This window comes from Bos taurus, chromosome 1 (assembly GCF_002263795.3).
Source record: "Bos taurus isolate L1 Dominette 01449 registration number 42190680 breed Hereford chromosome 1, ARS-UCD2.0, whole genome shotgun sequence".
Taxonomy (NCBI): domain Eukaryota; kingdom Metazoa; phylum Chordata; class Mammalia; order Artiodactyla; family Bovidae; genus Bos; species Bos taurus.
This window is the reverse complement of record NC_037328.1, coordinates 3,024,309-3,044,467: the sequence shown is the minus strand read 5'-3', so window position 1 is coordinate 3,044,467 and position 20,159 is coordinate 3,024,309. Positions and strand designations below refer to the sequence as shown.

The following is a 20,159-nucleotide window of genomic DNA, read 5'->3' as shown; positions in this document are numbered from 1 at the left end:
GCTTCACACAGAAAAACCCACTTCGTATGTATGAATATACATGGGGATAGTACGAGGTTTGGTGAATCAGAGGGCCAGTGAGCAGAGAGAAAAGGAGATGTAGGGAGAAAAACTAACAAAATAAGAGATCATTGAATGAGTGAGTGCTGGAAACCAGAATTAAATACGAGAATTCAAAGCCCAGGGGAAGTGGGTAAATGGAAGCTGGGTGCCATGTGGCAGTCGTGGAAAATGAAAAAGTGTTCATTCCTCAGGGTGGAAAAGTCACAGAGAGCTGGGGGCTGTCACTTTTCTTGTCAAACGTTAGCAACTCATTTCCATCTTCTCCATTATTATTGATCAAAATTTGAGAATATTTTTAATCACGTACACTTTGGGGTTTCTTTATATGCTCTTGAAACAATGACAAGCATGGAAAATTTTGTAGGTTATGTGCCTTTAGAAATAGTCTTTATTTTTTGACTTTCCTGGTGGCTCAGTGGTAAAGAATCCGCCTACCACTGCAGGAGACATGGGTTCGATCCCTGCTCTGGTAAGATCTCACATGCCTCAGAGCAGCTAAGCCTCTGTGTCACAACCACTGAGCCTGTGCTCCAGAGTCTCTGCAATAAGAGAAGCTACTGCGATGAGAAGCCCACTCACCAGTACTAGAGAGTAGTCCGTGCTCCCCACAGTAGAGAAAAGCCCACGTACAGCAGTGAAGACCCAGCACAGCCATCAAAAAATAAAACTTTTTAAAAAATTCATATTTTTATTTGGTTTTAAGAAAATCAAGCATTGAAGATTGAAGGCAGGAGGAGAAGGGGACAACAGAGGATGAGATGGTTGGATGGCATCACCGACTCAATGGACATGAGTTTGAGCAAGCTCCGGGAGTTGGTGATGGACAGGGAAGTCTGGCGTGCTGCAGTCCATGGGGTCGCAAAGAGTCGAACACAACTGAGCGACTGAACTGAACTGAACTGAAGAAAATCAAGTAGCTTTATTGTCAAAGAGAATGTAATGGTTTGAGTTTGCTGGAAAAAAGTGGTAGAAAACTGGATTTTCTAAATTTGTAGGTTCAAACGAATATATCAGAAGCCAGCAGACATTTCCAAATTAGCACTCAGCCAGTTCTTTTTTAAAGTGTTGTGCTTGTGTGTATACAAAAAGCTTCCATGGCACCCTCAAACCTGGGGACAAATGATTAATGGTATAACCCTCATCATGAATATGGGTCTGTTCTTGGGCAGTTTTATAGAATGTGAAAACAGGCATCATCTACTCTGCTACCAGATGTCTTAAACTTAAATCCAAACCAAGGCTAAGCTTGGAAGCAGCAGATTTCGGGCTGCTTGTCCTTGCCTGTTTTGGGGCTCCCTGTTCCATAGAGATTGGGCTTCCAGTTTTTTCTTCCTTGTACACTCATGCTGTCCTCAGGGAATGAAACTGGCATGCCCAGTCACTGTGCAAGCTGCTCTTGCCGTGCCAAGTCGCTTCAGTCGTGTCTGACTCTGTGCAACCCTATGGATTATAGCCCACGAGGCTCCTCTGTCCATGGGATTCTCCAGGCAAGAATACTGGAGCGGGTTGCCATGCCCTCCTCCAGGGGATCTTTCTGACCTAGGGATCGAACCCTTTTATGTCTAACCTGCACTGGCAGGCAGATTCTTTACCACTAGCGCCACCTGGGAAGCCCATAAAGTACATATCAATTCAGTTCAGTCCCTCAGTCGTGTCCGACTCTTTGTGACCCCATGGACTGCACGCCAGACTTCCCTGTCCATCACTGTATTACAGATGAGAAACTGAGATGTAAAGGAGTTAGGTTTAACATGCCTGAAAAACACCGGACCTAAGGGGTCTCAGAGCCCGAATTCCCTACCTCCCAGCCTGTGGCCTCCACATCTGTGTTTTGGCACTTTATCCAGGGCCAGCACTCTCTGGGGCACCACAGCACTCTGCCCACAGTCCCATCTGCTTCCCACACTCACCAGCACCGGGAAGCTTGCCTGCTTAATGAGCGTTCCATAAAAGCCCACTTAGTCTCTGCCTCACATTTTTGCTGAAAGTTTTTTTTTAAAGTTTCAAAAAGTCAGTGGCATTGTGAAGAGTGGTGATTAGTTGGCTAATCAATGAGACCTCTAATCCTTTTTATCTCCTTAGTAATTTAATTCTGGGGCTTCCCAGGTGGCACAGCGGTAAAGAATCCGCCTGCCAATGCAAGAGACACAGGTTCGATCCCTGGGTCGGGAAGATCCCCTGGAGAAGGAAATGGCAACCCATTCAGTATTCTTGCCTGGAGAATCCCTTGGACAGAGGAGCCTGGTGGGCTGCTGTGCCTGGGGCTGCAAAGAGTCGGACACGACAGGGCAACTAAGCACAGCACGCAGTGCGTTTTATCCTTTAACTCACTTCAATGATAGCAAGGTCTTAGCTCAAAGAAAGTGCTATCCGCTCAGTTGTGTCTGACGCTTTGCAACCTCATGGACTGTAGCCCAAACTCTTCTCTGTCCATAGAATTCTCCAGGCAAGAACACCGGAGTGGGTAGCCATTCCCTTCTTCAGGGGATCTTCCCGACCCAGGGATTGAACCCAGGTCTCCCGCACTGCGGGCAGGTTTTTTCCTGTCTGAGCCACCAGGGAAGCCCTTAGCTCAATGATTCCCCTAAATGAGGATTGAAAGTCATGTGGAATGTTGTCAACAGCACGATCACAAATCAATGAGATAAACACTGAAACGCTAAAACTTTTGGTATACTCCTCAAAGACTTAGCAGCTTCCTACTTAACACAAGTCCCAGGTGACAGAATGCCAGAGCATTAGTCAGGGTAGGTTAGCCGCTGAAACCCACAACACAACTGCCAGATCTTGCTGGGATAAAGAGGATAAAGCCCTCTTTCCTGCTCATGCCACGGTCTAGTGGGACTGGACAAGCGGGGAGGCTGTGCTCCATGGGGTCATTCAGGCATCCGGTTCCTTCTGTCTTGGGCTTTCCCCATCTTCTGGGTCTTCGGAGCTTGTCCTTGTCTCTCTCTTTTTAAACTTTTTTTTTAAGCATTTGTTTCTTTATTTGTCTGTGCTGGGCCTCAGTCGTGGCACTCAGGATCTTCCTTGCGTCATGCGGGCTCACTCGTTGCATCTGGAAGCCTCGGTGGTTGTGGCACGTGGGCTTAGTTGCTCCGCAGCATGTGGGATCTTAATTCCCTAACCAAGAATCGAACTCGTGTCCCCTGCATTGGAAAGTGGATTCTTAAGCACCGGACCACCAGGGAGGTCCCTGTCCTTGTCTGCTTTGTCTTCCACGTGTGACGGCAGACGAGACAGAGGGAGTAGAGGGTCACATGCGCCCTCTCCAGCGCCCCGCCCTCTCCAGCGCCCCGCCGTCAAGTCGCCAGCATCATTTCTGCCCTCTTGCTATTAGCGGGAACTTCCACTGGCCCACTGTATTGTCAGGAGACCTGGAAAACCTGCTTCTCCCCGGTGCTCGGGAAGAACTGTATTGTCTCTGCCCTGCCTAGACTCTCACTTCACCTCTGTGCTCCGCTGTTTTGTTTTGGGACCAGGATCTGAGTGCCTGACTTAAGAGCAGCATAGCTACCTCGGTCGTCCCTGTCTTTGTGATTCCCTCTCAGACATCTAGGAGACGTCCGATCTCTAGTTCTCCTAATTAAACTCCAGAGTCAACTTTTTTTGAGCCAAACCTGGCACTGAAGAAGAGACTTAAAGGCTAAACTCGCTTTTTGATCTTAATGCTCTTGGGGGTGCGGTGCCCAGCCCTGAGCCCTTTATCCACTGGGGGCCTTTGCTGCGTCCTCAGACTCACTGACTCATTGCTCTAAAGCCGCGTGGGCTGCCCCCTTCTCCTGCTCCAGCCAATTCTCTAAACACCCTTGCCTACAGAAAAGAAAAAAAAATACCCTTTTCTGGAAAAGAACTTCAAACGTGTAGAAACACCTTTGAGTATTTGTGAATGAAAGGGTGTAGTCTCTTATCTAAAGCATTAAGGGACTGCAGGGTGCTGCTTTATTGTAAGAAAATGAGGGGTGGGAAGAACAGGGACAATACAATTGAATTCCGTTCTCTTCCCAGAAGTAAGGTTGTGAAATTGGCCCCTGGTGATTAGGGGACTTGAGCACACGGATGTGCAGCCAGAGAGGGATGTATTTACATCCTGAGCTTGGACTGACTCAGGCAACCTCAGCCCTTGGGAAACTTGAACTTTAGTGGAGGGCTTCTGGCTTCAAGGGGGAAAAAAAGAGGAAGAATCTGGAGCATGTTTAGTCTCTTCTAAATACTGTGTGTTCTCAGTCACTAAGTCGTGTCTGAATCTTTGCGACCCCATGGACTGTAGCCCGCCAGGCTCCTCTGTCCATGGGATTTCCCAGGCAAGAATCCTGGAGTGGGTTGTCATTTCCTCCTCCAGGGGATCTTCCTGACCCAGGGTTGGACCCGAGTCTCCTGCATCGGCAGAAGGATTCTTTACCACTGAGCCACTAAATATTAGTGGCTTCTTAAACCTTATTTATTTAAAAGAAGTAAAAAAGAGAAAGAACAAGAAGGAAAGAGGGGAAGGAAAGAAGTGAGGAAAATTTTCTTTTCTTTCTGAGCTCAGCAAGTGACACTGCTGACATTTCTGGACATTGCGTGATGGCTGCTCCTGGGGCTGTGTGCTTGTTTTTGAGTTGACCATCCAACCACTGGGGCTCAGAGCAGAGAGGGCTGGCTAGGCTTGTGATTTGCGTTGAATCAATGAGAGCGCTGAGTAAATCCATGTTCTTCAACATTGACCATGTGGGAGGGACTCACTCCCCTGGTGGTCCAGTGGTTAGGACTTCGCCTTCTGCTGCCGGGGGTGTGGTTTCGACCCCTGGTTGGATTCCTGAGAGCCCATATGTCCTGTGGCCAAAGAGCCGAAATGTAAAACAGAGACAATATTGTAACAGATTCAATATTGTAGCAGATTCAATAAAGGATTAAAAAATGGTCTACACAAACACAGAAAAAAATCTTAACAAGATTTACTTTATGATAGCAATACTTTAGTGTCAGGCAGTGGTTTGTGGGTGATGGAAGATACAGTCCCCACCAATTCTGAGAGGTGATGGTCACAGTCACACACCGTAATCCCAGGTTGAACCCTGGCCTCGGGGCTTTTAATCCTCTGTGTTCCTCCCACTTCCTCCCTGTCCATCCCCCTGCTTCAGGATGAGGATGCTCCAGCTGTATGGGATTCTGAAATGCCTTCTGAAACCATCCAAGTTGGATGCACCTCTTAGCTCTGACCATGTAGCTCTGACCACTACAGACGCAGTGCATATTCCCTTCAGAATGATGCGCTTAACAGTAACCCTCAGATGCTAACGGGAGGGACTGGTCAAATATGTGGGTGAGAGTCCACCTGTATGTCCGTCCTCACATCCTAGTGCACAGAGGGGTCTCTGTGATTCGGAGAAGTCCTGAAGGGCAAGAACAGTTTGCCTTGGTTTAACGTGTATGTTCCAAGATTAATTTTGGGTGCGTGCTCGCTCAGTTGTGTCTAACTCTTGCAGTCCCATGCAATGCAGTCCACCAGGCTCCTCTGTCCATGGGATTTCCCAGGCAGGAATACTGGAGTGGGTTGCCATTTCCTTCTCCAGGGAATCTTCCTGACCCAGGGATCGAACCTGCGTCTCCTGCGTCTCCTGCATTGGCAGGTGGGTTCTTTACCACTGCACCACCCGGGAAGCCTTAATTTGGATAGACCTTCCTTTCCCCCCAGCATAACACCTGCTCCTTCCGTAGAACACATTGTCTCCCCACTCCCCATACCACCCCACCCACCCTGGCTCCCTGATTCTTTGGTCCTTCAGGGCTCCCTGGATTATTTGTGTATAAATGGGTTTTTTCCTTGGAAATGCACTGGGCATGATGATTCCAAGAATGTCTTCCCAGGGTCGTTCTGAAGATGGAGAAGAGCTTCTGTTCCTCTTAGGAGTTCTTTCCCATGAACCTCTCACTCACCTTTAGAAACAGGAAAACATCAAAGCCTTTATCTAAAGGCCTCTAAGATTTGCCCAGCTGAAGCCTCTTTGGATGTGCCTTTGTGGAAGGTGCGAGCCGTGGCTGGGGCTGTAGGAATTTCTGCTGATACACACTGGAGGGTTCACCAGGGAAGAGAGCGGACACCTTCCCACTGCTCCCTCTCCTCCAGTTTAAACAAGGGTCGATGGAGCATTTCCAGGCCATTCCAGATTCTGAGGAGTGATTTCTTAACAGAGTGTGCACTTTTGCCTTCTTTCAGAATAGTAAATATTTGCCCACAAATAGGCAAGACAGTGAAAACACTGGCTGAGAGTATTAACACACAAAGCGTTTTTGACTGACCCAACGTGATGGGGCATTTGATCCAGAGAGAAATCTTAACAAAAGCTGCATCTTTAAAAAGGATCCCATCTAGGGACTTCCCTGGCAGTCCAGTGGTTAAAACTCTGTGCTTCTAATTCAGGGGGCACGGATTTGATCCCTCGTCAGAAAACTAATATCCCACATGCCATGTGGCGGGGCAAAAAAAAAAAAAGAAAAGAAATTAAAATTAGATTGTTGTATTAATTATTTTTAAAGGATCCCAGCCAAGAAACCGAGGCATGGGGGAAGCTAAGTGCTACGGTCTAAATGTGTGTGTATTCCCCAGCCCCCTGCCCCCACCTCCACCCCCAACCCAACAGTATTGAAATCCTAACTCCGAAAGGGACCGTATTAAGAGGTGGGGCCAAGGGTGGAGCTTAAGTCATGAGGGCGGAGCCTTCATGAATGGTCGTTTAGTGGCTAAGTGTGTCTGACTCTTTAGGACCACATGGACTGCAGCATGCCAGGCCTCCCTGTCCCTCACTGTCTCCCAGACTTTGCCAAAGTTTATGTCCATTGAGGTGGTGACACTATCCAACCATCTCGTCCTCTGCCGCCCTTTTCTCCTTTTGCTTTCAATCTTTCCCAGCCTTTGTGAATGGGATTCACTAATCACATGAATCTCTTACGGAAGAGACCCATAGAATTCCCCTGGCTCTTCCACAGTGAGAAGAGGCCATCTGTGAAGCAGGAAGAGGGCTCTCACCAGAACATGACCGTGTTGGTCCCTTGACCTTGGACTTCCAGCCCCCAGAACTGTGAGAAATGAATTCCATTGCTCATAAGCCACCCTGTCTGTGGGTTTCATTAATGCATCCTGAATGGCATGCGTGCTAAGTCGCTTCAGTCATGTCTTACTCTTTGTGACCCTATGGGCCCAGCCAGTCTCCTCTGTCCATGGGGATTCTCCAGGCTAGAATGCTGGAGTGGGTTGCCATTTCTTCCTCTAAGGGATCTTCCCAACCCAGAGATCGAACCTGCATCTCCTACATTGGTAGGTGGGTCCTTTATATACCTAGGGCCACCCTGGAGGCCCATCCTGAATGAAGTAAGGTACTCAGTAATGTGCTGACTCAGCCCAACACACTGGAAAGAGTGGGCATGCTCAGTGGGGAAGGTGATTGCACGCTGGAAGGGGCTTTAGATTGGGAGCAGGTCATCTGTTCTCTGCACTTCGTTCAAGGTCAGCCTCGGCAGTGGACTCTTGCTCCTCCACAGTTCCTACCTTTATGCTGTGAGATGTCTGATCCAGAGGGCATCTTCCCAGCTCCTGGGGTCCTCTTTCCCAAGAACCTCTTCCTACACTGACTTCTTACACCCTCCACCACGGCCATTTCCATCACTTGTAACTGCTCCACCTTGAAATCTGATCAAGCAACTTTGGGCCATGGGGTCCTCCATCTCCAGCTTGCTGGTATGACTGCCCCCACTGACACTGTGGATCTCAGCAGACCTCTGTTCCCCTGGTCCTCTCCTGCAACTGTCTCTTTCCCTGTATTTATTTGTTTATTTCTTTAAAATGTACTTATTGATTTATTTCTGGCTGCACTGGATCTTCACTGTTCCAAGCGGGCTTTTCTCGAGTTGTGGTGAGTGGGGGCTTCTCTCAGCTTCCTATTGTGGTGACCTCTCTTGTTGCAGAACACAGGCTCCAGGTGCTCGGATTTCAGGAGTTCCAGCACATGGGCTTTGTTGACCCGCAGCATGTGCGATCTTCCCGGACCAGGGATCGAACCCATGTCCCCTGCATTGGCAGACAGATTCTTAACCATTGGACCTCCAGAGAAGTCCCACCTTACCTATATTTAGCTTGGAGCCCACAGTTCATCATTTCAAGCTCTCTCTTGCTAACATCCCCTTTCAAATTTGTCTGATCCTAACCCACAGTGAGAAATGTAATTTAAACATGACCTCGGACTCCTGTACCTTTGTATTTATACACACATACGTGTACATACATAGATTCTCTCCCAACCTCAATCCAGTTGTAATTATTGAAAAATCTCTCCCTGGTCATCAGTTCTTATGACTAAGCCTTATTTCTCTCCTCATCTTCACCAAGTCATTATAAGGGTCATCTGTACAAACTCTTAGTTTCCTATGGCTGCTCTCATGTTCACCCAGCATAAACATATTCTCTTACAGTTCTGGAGGTCAGAAGTCTAAAATCAAGGTGTTGGCAAAGCTGCGTTCTTTTGGGGGAATTCAGGGTACCATCTGTTTCCTTATCTTTCCCAATTTCTAGATACTGCCTGCATTTTTGGCTCATGGCTGCTCCGTTCCAACCTCTAGTTCTGTGGCTACTCCTCCTTCCTCTGACTCTGATCTTCCTGCCTCCATCTTATAAGGACCTTGGAATTACATTGGTGTCTCCTAGATCATCCAAGGTGTCTTGCCATCTCAAGATCTTTAAATTAATCATAACTGCAAAATCCCTTTTGTGATGTAAAGTAATATATTTATAGATTCTGGGGACTGGTCCCTGTGGACATTTGCGGGGGATTCTTCTGTCTACCAGGTGAGCCATCTGCATATTTTTTATTCATTTCTTTGTCTGTGTGGGGTCTTGGTTGTAGCACGCAGGATCTTTGGTTGTGGCCTACGGATTCTCTGGTTGCGGCTTGTGGGCTCAGTAGTTGTGGTGCCTGGAGTTAGTTGCACTGTGGCATGTAGGATCTTAGTTCTCCAACCAGGGATTGAACCCACGTCTTCTGCGTTGCAGGGCAGATTCTTAACCACTGGACCACCGGGGAAGTTCCCATTTTCTTAACTTCTGCTCACATTCAACCTTTTCTAAACAGGCTCCCGTTACCCACTCACCATCCCAGATGCCCCTCCAAGTGGTCCTTGATGACCCCCATGTTGCTGAAAGCAGGGGTAGTTCTAACTGTCCTTCTTTTGATCTCTTAGCAGTTTCTAACACAGCCAATCAGAATGGGGCATAGAAAGCACCTCTGGGGGCCCTAATGTGGGCAGGCTGATAAGCGTTTCCTAGACTTCCATTTATTAACTTTCATAAGGGAATCTCTGACTCAAGAACTGTTAGACCATCAGCTCAGGGTTCTCCTTTCAGGTGGATAATGTCATGCAGAGTCTCAAATTACAGACTACAGGTTTGCATCATGGTAAGCACAGAGCTGGGTTTCCCAGGTGGCTCAGAGGCAAAGAGTCTGCCTGCCAGTGCAGGAGATGTGGGTTCAATCAATCCCTGGGGCAGGAAGATCCCCTGGAGAAGGAAATGGTGGCCCATTCCAGTATTCTTGCCTGGAAAATTCCATGGACAGAGGAGCCTGGTGGGCTGCAGTCCATGGGGTCGCAAAGAGTGGGACGACTTAGCGACTAAACAACAACAAGCAGAGTTAGAGGCAGAGGCCAGTTTTAAGGGCTTTTCCTAGACTTTCTTTATTAGTGTAAAGTATTGGTCACAAAGCTGCAGGTAAAGGTTTTTTAAACAAACATTTATCTACCAACAAAAATTTGCACAGATCCTAAGTGCGCAGCCAGTGAACTTAGACACAGTGAAATGCGTAGCCGCCCTTCAAGTCGAGAAGGAGCTTTGGCAGCTCACATACACTCCCCCTCATGTCCCCTCCCTGTCACCTAACCCTCTCTTCCCTAAGGTCATGCTAGCCTGGGGATGCATGGGTGGTTTTTAAACTTTTTCCTTTTTTTTTTTTTAACTGCATACAAATGTTTTATATTATCTTATTTTAAAGTTTTAAAAATTCTTTTGACCACACCGAACGGCATGTGGGATCTCACTTCCCTGACCTGGGCTCAAACCTGTTCCCCCTGCATTGGAAGGGCAGAGTCTTAACCAGTGCACCACCAAGGAAGTCCAGATTTTTTTCCCCTTTTAAATAGACTTTCTTTCTGAGAAGGTTTAGGTTCACAGCGAAATTGAGCACAAAGCTCAGGGATTTCACCCACAGCTTCCCCCACTATCCCACACAGCCCACACCAGCGGTGTACTGTCACAGCCAGGGAACCTGCGGTGACACCAGATTGCCACCCAGAGTCCATAGTTCATACCGAGCTTCTCTCTTGACGCGGTGACACCTTTGATGGTTTCATTGCCCTACACTCCCTCTGTGCTCCACCTATTCATCCCTCTCTCCCCTGCAAACCTCTGGCAACCACTTATATTTTCACTGTCTCCACAGTTTCACCTTTTCCTGAATACCATATAGTTGGAATCATGCGATATGGAGCCTTTCCAAATTGGCTTCTTTCACCTAATCATATACCTCTTGTTTCCTCCATGTCTTTTGTGGCTTCATAGCTCATTTCATTTGTTGTTGTTGTTAAGTCACTACGTCATGTCTGATTCTTGGTGACCCCAAAGACTGCAGCACACCAAACTCCTCTGTCCTCCACTATCTCCCAGAGTTTGCTCAAGCTTATGTGCATTGAATCAGTGATGCCATCCAACCATCTCATTGTCTGCCGCACTCTCCTCCTGCCCTCAGTCGTTTCCAGCATCAGGGTCTTTTCCAATGAGTCGATCTTCACATCAGGTGGCCAAAGTATTGGAGCTTCAGCTTCAGTGTCAGTCCTTCCAATGAATATTCAGGGATGCTTTCCTTTAGGATTGACTGGTTTGATCTCCTTGCAGTCCAAGGAATGAATAATATTCCATTGCTGGACTTAGGCCTAGGTTTCCGAAGAAGGAATTAGACTGAGTCTAGAGCAAGTTTTACTGCTGAGCTTGTAGAGTGTCAGAACTGATGTATCGGGAAGGAGGCTCCCCTCTCTCCTCAAAGTGCAAAAGGGCCGGAAAGACCTCCAGTTAATCAATTCTGTGCATCGAGCTTCTGTCTCCAGAACATCACTCTCAGGATATGAAGATGGTAGCAGGGAGGCTCTGGCCATTGCTGTGCATCCGGCTGTATTTTGATGCAAACAGTCCCACGGAGATCAAGTTTGTTTCCTGAAGACAAACTACTAACACATGACAAACTGGGTGATGAAAGGTGATAGTCCAAACACAGCAGAAGTTTCTTTCTCACTCACGTGACAGTCTGTGCAGCAGGCAGCAATTCACTTCATCAGTCTGGGAATCAGGCCCCTTTGGTCTTGTGGCTCCATCTGTCCCAGGGCCTTAACATCATTTAGCCAGAGTAAATGGCCTTTCGAACAGACCATAAACACTAAGCTGAGGTCATGCTCCCAGAACTGATTTAAGCTTTCAGCCAGCTGAGCATCCCCATGAAGGACAGGGTATGATGGACAAGAACATTTTATTGACAAAGCTGAGGGGATCCAAGGATGAGAGTACAACCCTGGGAAGCTTCAGGGTGGGTACCGGCCTGCAGGCAGCCTCAGAGCCACCCTGAGCTCCCTGGATCCTAAGACCCCACAGAGAATCTTGCATAAATCATGGCGTCATCAGGGCCCACCTGTGCACCCTACAGGATGACCCTGACCTGGGGCCCCAGGACCACCAAGGGATCTCTGCCTGGTCCCTCTCGGTGCCCCGAGGGGTTCACCTTATAAGTAACAACATTCCAACAAACAGGATCCTGACTCACAATGCATGCATGCATGCTAAGTCACTTCAGTCATGTCCAACTCTTTGTGATCCTATGGACCGCAGCCCACTAGGCTCCTCTGTCCATGGGATTCTCCAGACAAAGATACTGGAGTGGGTTGCCGTGCCCTTCTCCAGAGGATCTTCCTGACCCAGGGGTCAAACCCACATCTCTTACATCTACTGCATTGGCAAGTGGGTTCTTTACCACTAATGTCACCTGGGAAGCCCCGATTCACAGGCCTTTTTGCTGCTCAAAGCTAGACTTTACTTCTCTAAGTGAAGTTAATTCGGGGTGGCTGATTCCTTGGCCGGTCTTATGATGGTGGTCGTGGGTGGGAAGGAAAAAAGTAATTACAGCCGGACACCTAAGGTCTGGATGCAGAGTGCTGGTGAGGGCGCCCAGTCTTCGCTTTCACACTGGGCAGGTGTGCTTTGGCAGGTGAGCCCCACCTAGGGTCGAGCATCTGAGTCCCTTCTCAGCGACCATCAGGGGAGCCCAGGGAGCTGGACTGGGCGCCTTTTGTCAATCATGACGGTTCAGAGAGGATTTTGAAACCAAAGCAGGAATAGCTCAAGCACGGCCCATCCCTGCGGGGACTGGGGCGCTTGGAGGCTGCCTTCCTCCACACCCCTCCTCCCCTTGAAGGCTGACGCTGCCACACCGTCTCCCACACACCTCCCCAGAAAGTCCCTGGCTTCCCTCCCAGCTGCCTCGCGATTGACCTCATGAGGTGTGAGAAGGAGGAAAGGAATCTGCATCTCAGATGAACCTTCCTTCCTCCTTTCTGAGAAAACGTCCAGGCTGCTGGTGCCTGCCAGGCCGTCCACAGCTCCTCCGAGCCCAAGGCCTTTTCGACCCAGCCAGCCTCGCTGGAGGTGCAGTGACAGGGAGCCGGTATAAGTCTCCTGGGGCTGCTGTAACAAATGACTGTGAACTCAGATGACTGAAAACCGTAGAAATACATTCTCTCATAGTTCTGGAAGTCAGAAGTCTAGATCAGGTGTCAGCAGGGTCGTGCTGTCTTCAAAGTTTCTCAGGAAGAATCTTTCCTGGGACTTCCCTGGTGGCCCAGGGGTTAAGACTCTGAGCTTCCATTGCAGGTGACACAGGTTCGATCCCTGGTCAGGGAACTAAGATCCCACAGACTGTGCAGCACAGCCACACACACACACACACACACACACACATATATTTTAACTAAAAAAAAGAATCTTTCCTACTGTCTTCCAGCTCCCATTGGCTCCTGACCACCCTGGAGGTTCTTGGCTTGCAGAGACATCACTGTAGTCTTTACATGATTGCTGCCCCGTGTCTCCCTCTCTTCTCGTCAGGAAACCAGTCATATAGGATTCAGGGACCTTCTCACTCCTGATCTCAGCTTCACTTAATTACATCTGCCATGACCCTGTGTCCAAATAAGGTCACATTCTGAGGTTCCTGGTGAAGGTCAATTTGGGGGAAGACACTGCTGGACCCATAACGGAGCCCTACCATCCCCTCTCCCCTCCCTTCAGAGAAGTCCCTTACCCTAGGCAGGATGCCTGCCTTGGTTTCTTCTCCAGGACAGAGGCAGGCCCAGGACTGGTTTTCTAAAATAAAATGGGCATCCTCTCGGTCCAGGAAGGCCTGGCCCAGCTAGTGGGAGATCAGAGAAGCCAAGTCTCCCTCTTCCTACGTTATAGAGATGCTTCAGGACTTCTTGCCTCCTGGCCAGCCCTTCAGTGCTTCCTGGAGGGAACACGCTCTCGGAGCCTTGCCACGGGCCAGCCCAGACCAAGGGCTCCAGCCCAGACAGAAAAGCCAGCATCTGCTCCCTTTCGGCCCCCAGCTCTGTCTGATGTCCTGTCCCAGGGAGCAAGGGAGGAAGCCCCGCCCACAGCGGATGAAGCCCCGCCCACACCTTCTGCACTGCCCAGCCCCCGCCCAAGGGGAGCTGAGGTCCTCCCGCTCCGAAATCCATGAAGGAGTGGTGAAGTCCTACACCCCTTGTAACCCAGCTGAATATTTTCCAGGTTACCTAACCAAACTCCTGCAAAACCACACCGCCTATGCCTGTGACGGGGACCATTTGAATCTGCAGTGTCCTCGGCATTCCACGATAAGTGTCCAGTCGGCATTTTATGGGCAAGATTACCAAAAGTGTAGTCCGCAGCAGCCTGCCTCCCAGAGGGAAGACAGCCTAACCTGTGTGGTGCCCACCACACTGCAGGTATTGCCTTTCCTAAGATGTTCTAAGATGACAAAATGGTTTTCTATCTCTCTGCCTCTGCCTCTCTGTCCCTCTCTCTGTGTATATACTTGTGATTCCACAGTTCACTCCAAGCAAGCCTGATCCCTGAAAATCTCCGTGTAGACAGATCACGAATTTGGCAAATGAGCTAGTCTTTGCTTCTGAGTCTGTATAGAATGCCTACTTATTGGAGCCCTCCCGTGATACACTTGCAGAATGAATTTATTAAAAGGCACGCTGCTCCCTGCATTAAAGCTAAGTCATACCATTATGCTGGGTTTCAACCTCGAGACTTAACATCTCTCATCAGCCCCTCCACCCCCCACCCCACCCCCAGGAGACAAGGAAAGGCCATGCCTGCTTTAGTAGAAACTGCAAGGCAGACATCAGAGGTCATGGTCAGATTCTTAGAGAATGCACTCAAGGAAGAGGAATATCAATAATTATCTTTGCTATTTTTTAGGGTTTGCTTCTCCAGTTGTAGATAATCATGTTATTCTGGTTTGGATCTCTGTTGAACAGTCTCTGCTGGTTAACTGTTTGGATCTCTGTTGACCAGTCTCTGCTGGTTTACTCTTGATAGTACCAGGAATTGGGGGTGGAGGTGCGGAGCTGACTCATTCTTTTTTCGATTGGCATTGGGGAAACACTTGGTCTACGAGGAGGTCAAAACTAATGCATTCTGTAGCAGCGCACAAAAAACCTGAAAGAACTCTTCTGGCCAACCCCAGTATCCATGATGACTTTCAACTATTCTTGCTTTCAGTTACCCAAACAACCTCCATCCAGCTTTCCTGGCCCCCTCAACATCTATAACTAGTTGGCCAAGGTTATGCAGTCAGTTGTTTTTTTTTTTTTTTTAATGCCTCCGAAGTTCCCTATGAATCTGTTGATGTCAAGGCGGTTAGAGTAGCTGGTGAATTAGATGTCAGCTTGATTTTTGTCTGTTGTGAGAAATGAGAGTAACGGTAAATTTCCGAAAAGGATTGGGGAGAAATAGAATCAGCTTCAACACGGAACAGCTCTCCCTAAGGCTGGAAGAGGAGAAACAAACCTAATGTGATAACGTAAGGTTTTTTCTGTTGCCTGGACTATTTATTGCTTCATGCCAAGCACTGTAGTATCTGGGTGGTCACATGATTGGTGAAGACACCCACCAAGAAACCACATAAATGTGTTTGAATGAATCCCCTGGTTTCCATGCCCTGAGGAGAGACAACATGTTTCTTCTGGAGATAAGCATTTCCTTTCCTTGCATGCCCCACCTTCCCTCCAGCCCTTCCCCGTACCCTGAAAATGTCCCTATTCCTAAGTCCAGCAGCCCATGCCCACCTGCCTGGTGCCAGGCTTTTCCCTGGGCTTTCAAAGAACAGTGACCAGTGCCACCAAGGCGGAAGTGCCTACTTTGGGGAGGTATGAACTCCTGGCACACGCAGGCACCAACCTCATCCTCTGATCTGGGCGCCTGCCTCTGCCAGGCAACCCCGAGGGAAGAGGATGTTCCCGTAACCAGGCGGACGACTCAGCATTTGTAAACACAGTCCGGATGTTGTTCAGAGGGCTCGTCTGCCAGAAGCATCCCTGCGTGCTGCTCTTTTTCCTCCAGAGGTTAAGAGATTCTTTCCTCTTTTAACCTGTGTTTTGAGAGCTGATGCAGGGGCTTCCTCAGAGGGCGGTTGCCCAACGTAGGAGGGAACGGGGTGACACCTTCCCATCCTACCTCATCCCGAGACTAAATGGCTATAGGAAGTCCCCTCCCTGCACCTCTCAGCTCTGACACACTTTGGAAAGATCGCTGCCTTGGGTCCCGTGGTTGTAACACAAGGAGCTATGCAACGGCTGATGATTCCCTCGGCCAAGGAATATGCTCCATCTTTTGGGGGTCCTTGGGGATTTCCCTGGGCATTTTTCCTGATTTTATGCACAACTGTGAGGCCCCTAAGGTGACAGAGAATACCTGGTAGGGCCAGCATCCTTCACGAGATATTCCATGGGCGACTGTGAGAACACGGTGACTCCAGACAGGCTTGTGAATTGGCACTAAATTCAGTCCAACAGGAATAAGTAGATTCTTAGGAGCGTTTTTCCTATTCTTGGTGTGGAGGACCTCTGTGTTCATGATGGGGGGGGGGGGTCCTGACCCATGTGGGAACTGGGAGGGCAGCAGTGGGATGGAGGCCTACTTGCAACCCAGTGGTGGGTGGTCCCCGAGCTTGCCCAGAGCAGACTCATTCACAAAGGTGTGATCAGCCTGGGAAAGGTCAGGAGAGGCTTGAAGGAAAGTGTTTAAAGCCAGAGGCTCAACAGAAAGTCTGAGTGTTCCGCTGGATGGGATACCGCTCAGAAGTGGGTGGGTCCTGTGTCCTTGCGGTTGGTGAGGGTAAGGATCAACTTTTTAATTTTCATGTGTTGACCTGCATTTGGGTCGGGGTTTCCAAAAACTGAAAATGAAAGTGTTAGTTGCTCAGTTGTGTCTGTCTCTTTGTTATCCCATGGACTGTGGCCCTCCAGAGTCCTCTGTCCATGGGATTCTCCAGGCAAGAATACTGGAGTAGTTAGCCATTCCCTTCCCCAGGGGATCTTCCCAACCCAGGGATTGAACCCGGGTCTCCTGCCTTGCAGGTGGATTCTTTTACCATCTGAGTCACCGGGGAAGCCCAGGAGTCTTCCAAACGCTAACGGTTCCTGTGACCTGTGTTGGGGGTTTCTAAGGATGCGTAGCTGTGACTGTTTCGCACAGCCGTGGTGGGTAGGGGTGGGCATCTGCGTTTCTTCCAGTCCACCCTCTGTGGTACCTTGATATAGCTTATGTCCCCAGGAGCCTCCACGATGTCACTCTTGCCAGAACTTCAGTAGTGGTGCCAGGCAAGGCTAATTGGAGACTGGTTTTCTGTGGGAGGCCTGGTGCTGTTGGAGCAGATATTTTTTTGTGAGGCGTGATGGGCAGACCGGGGCCGATCCGATCAGCCCCGTGTAGGTGCTTCTGTCTTAGACTTAGACTTAGGCTCAGACTTAGACTTTAAATGGGAGCCCCAGGCCAGGCAGGCAGGGGCCCGTCCCTCCAGAGCAGCCCAGGCGTGGGGTCCCGCAGACGCTGCATGTGGTTCTCAAGCCTGTCCCTTTTCTACCTCTCCTTTTAGAAGGTGCTGGACGAGTGTCAGAACCAGCGGGCCTGCCACCTCCTGGTCAATAGCCGTGTTTTTGGACCTGACCTTTGTCCAGGAAGCAGTAAATACCTCCTGGTCTCCTTTAAATGCCAACCTAGTAAGTAACTGCCAAGGGGGGCAGAGCGCGTGGGGGTGTGGGCTCCCAGTTTCATTCATAGCCTGATGAAAATGCTCCGCCGGTGGACCAGTTGGCATCCGTCCAGCTTCGGAACGCTTATTAATAGACATGCCGGGGTCCCAGCCTCGTGTGTGTGCACACTCACCTGTGTAGGTTCTTGGCCCCTGAGTTTTCTTCTTTTTAATTCTTTTGTTTATTTAGTTATTTGGCTGTGCTGGGGTCTTCGTTACTGCATGCAGGCTTTTTCTTGCTGCATGCAGGCTCTCTCTGGTTGAGGGGAACAGGGCGCCGGCTTCTCGTTGCAGTGGCTTCTCTTGTTGCGGAGCACGGGCTTCTGGGCACTCAGGCTTCAGTAGCTGTGGCACCCAGGCTCAGTAGTTACAGCTTGAAGGCGTCAGAGCACAGGCTCAGTAGTCACGGCACCTGGGCTTCGTTACTGTGCGACATGTGGGATCCTCCCAGACCAGGGATCAAACCCGTGTCCCCTGCATTGGCAGCCAGATTCTTAGCCACTGGACCACCAGGGAAGCCCACCCCTGAGTTTTTAAAAAACTCCTTCCGAGTTTGTAAAACTCGGTGGTACTGATGCTAAAGGTACTGGGCGACAAGAGACTGCAATTGCTTTTCCCAAAAAATGGGGAGCTGGTTCTCCTTTTCAGAGGAGGGCTTGTTATGAGGCTCCCCCACCCCCTCAGCTGCGGGGCGGCTTGTTCTTCTGGGGTGGCCAGTGGCACAATTACCGCCTGAGCCCACAGTGACAGATCTTTACGAGCTGGCTTCCTCCCACTCTCATCCTCAGTGGGCCATCCTAAAGCAGCATCTTTCCTGAGAGAAAGAAGAGGGCTTGGTGGGAGCAGCCTTTTCTGTCCTTTTTTTTTTCCGGCCATTGTATGCAGCGTGTGAGATCTCAGTTCCCCGACCAGCGATTGAACCCGCGCCTCCTGCACTGGGAGCTTGGAGTGTTAACCACTGGACCTCCAGGGAAGTCTCCAGCCTCTTCCATGCTGAGTCTTGCACCTTTCTCCACTGACTTCCCCCCTTTCTAACGCACACCAGTTTTGTGGTTAACCGGTTGCAGTCCCAAAGTAATTGCTGTTCCATGAGGAGGTCACACCTCCAGGCATGGAGGGCCTGAGAGAAGTGTAGGTAATTACAGGTTCCTGGGAATACTTGAAAAACTTGTTGGAAAGACAGCAGTGTGCTAGCAAAGACATTTAGCCAACGGTCAGGGATGAAATTTTGGAAAATTCTGCACTGCCACCACAATGCAGTAATTCATTCAAACACACACCCAGACTCACACTCACATGTGCCCCCCCACTGTCACACGCTCACAGTGCACACAGCTGGACTCTCACACATGCATACTATCACCCCCATATTATACACATACGCATTGTCACTCACGTAGCCACACACTTACTCGCAAGTACACACAATCACAGACTCCCACAAGTAGGTCCAGACTTTGCAGAACAGTCTACGCCACCCCCAGGAACTCTCACCAACTCCTCCCCCACTCAGTAGACTCAGGAAATTCATTTCTAGATGCCCACGCTCTTAGAGGCGCCTGATCTCAGAGATGACCACACCAGGGACTTCCCTGGTGGTCCAGTGGTTAAGACTCCGCGTTCCCAGTGCAGGGGGATCAGTCCCTGATCCGGGAACTAGATCCTGCATGCGGCAACTAAAGATCCCTCGTGCTCTAACAAAGTCCCAGCACAGCCGAAAAAAAAAAAAAAAAAAAAAAAGAGCTCCCCCACCCCCAAAAAAGATGACACCCTTGGCCACACCCTTGTCTGCCTAAGCTTCGCCTTCTTTTCCACTTCTGCCAAGACACTTCTGCGAGATAGTGTCTCGCATTTTCTGTCTGTTGGAAAACTGCTTATGATTAGAGGCTGGGCATGACCAGCATCTGAAAGAAGTGAAAAGGCCCTTGTGAGATCAGCAGGCCCCGGGAAAGCTGGTGCAGGGCCAAAGCCCTGTTTCTCCAGCGGGCAGTGAGGCCTGTCCGCCCACTTCACTTCATCAGACCCTCACTAAGCACTGCTGTGCACAAGTGTGGCCAGGTCCTGCTTATGAAGAGAACTCACGTCTGGCAGAGGGTTCATGGATGGTTGTTCTGTCTTGGGTGATTTCCATTGTCCCGTCATCCAGAAAACATTTATTGAGATCTTTCCATACTTGATCGCGTCTTAGATTCTAGGCCAAACATCTCCTTTCCCCAGAAACACCCTCTCTCTTAAAAAAATATCTAAAGAAGACCCCTGTGCCCTTGATACTGTGCAGGAAGCTCAAAGGAGGAATCGATTGACCTCAGTTCAGGGAAGACTTTCCCAGCAAGTGATGAAGAACTCCTGGCTGGGGTCAGGTCAGGGCACAGGAAGCTCACTCCTTAGAGAAGCCTGCAGCCGGAGGTGCAGGGGCCTGGAGGGAGCAGAAAGAAGCACCAGGCAGAGAGCTGGGGCAGGATTCAGGGCCCTGATGGCCAGGGAGGAGGCGGAGTCTTCCTGTAGGGCAGCATTTAAGCAGGCAGTGTCCTTGGATGGGGTTGTAAAGCCCCCTCTGGCTGCCTTATGTGTAACAGACTAGAGGGGCGAGCCCTGTGTCTTAGTCCATCTGAGTTGCTATCACAAAATGCCATGAATGAGGTGGCTTGCAATCAACAGAAATTTCTTCCTCTCAATTCTGGGTGCTGAGAAGGCCAGGATCAAGGTGCAGACTTGGTATCTTCTTACGACCTG

The 20,159-nt window shown here is 49.6% G+C and overlaps 1 protein-coding gene across 10 annotated transcripts in view; it reads left to right on the top strand.

The window, feature by feature from the left end:
• The window catches only part of EVA1C (eva-1 homolog C), a 145,203-nt gene that overhangs the window by 37,315 nt on the left and 87,729 nt on the right, over positions 1-20,159 (top strand). For 9 of the 10 annotated variants that reach the window (XR_009493455.1, XR_009493453.1, XM_059883498.1 and 6 more), the window contains exons 2-3: positions 13,913-14,109; positions 17,271-17,394. The exons of the other annotated variant lie outside the window; for it this stretch is intronic. Coding sequence is in view for 7 of the 9 variants with exons in the window: in XM_059883498.1 (XP_059739481.1) it covers positions 13,913-14,109; positions 17,271-17,394 (321 nt within the window). In the remaining 2 variants the exon portion in view is untranslated. The remainder of the gene's footprint in view (positions 1-13,912; positions 14,110-17,270; positions 17,395-20,159) is intronic. 10 annotated transcript variants of the gene reach the window in all.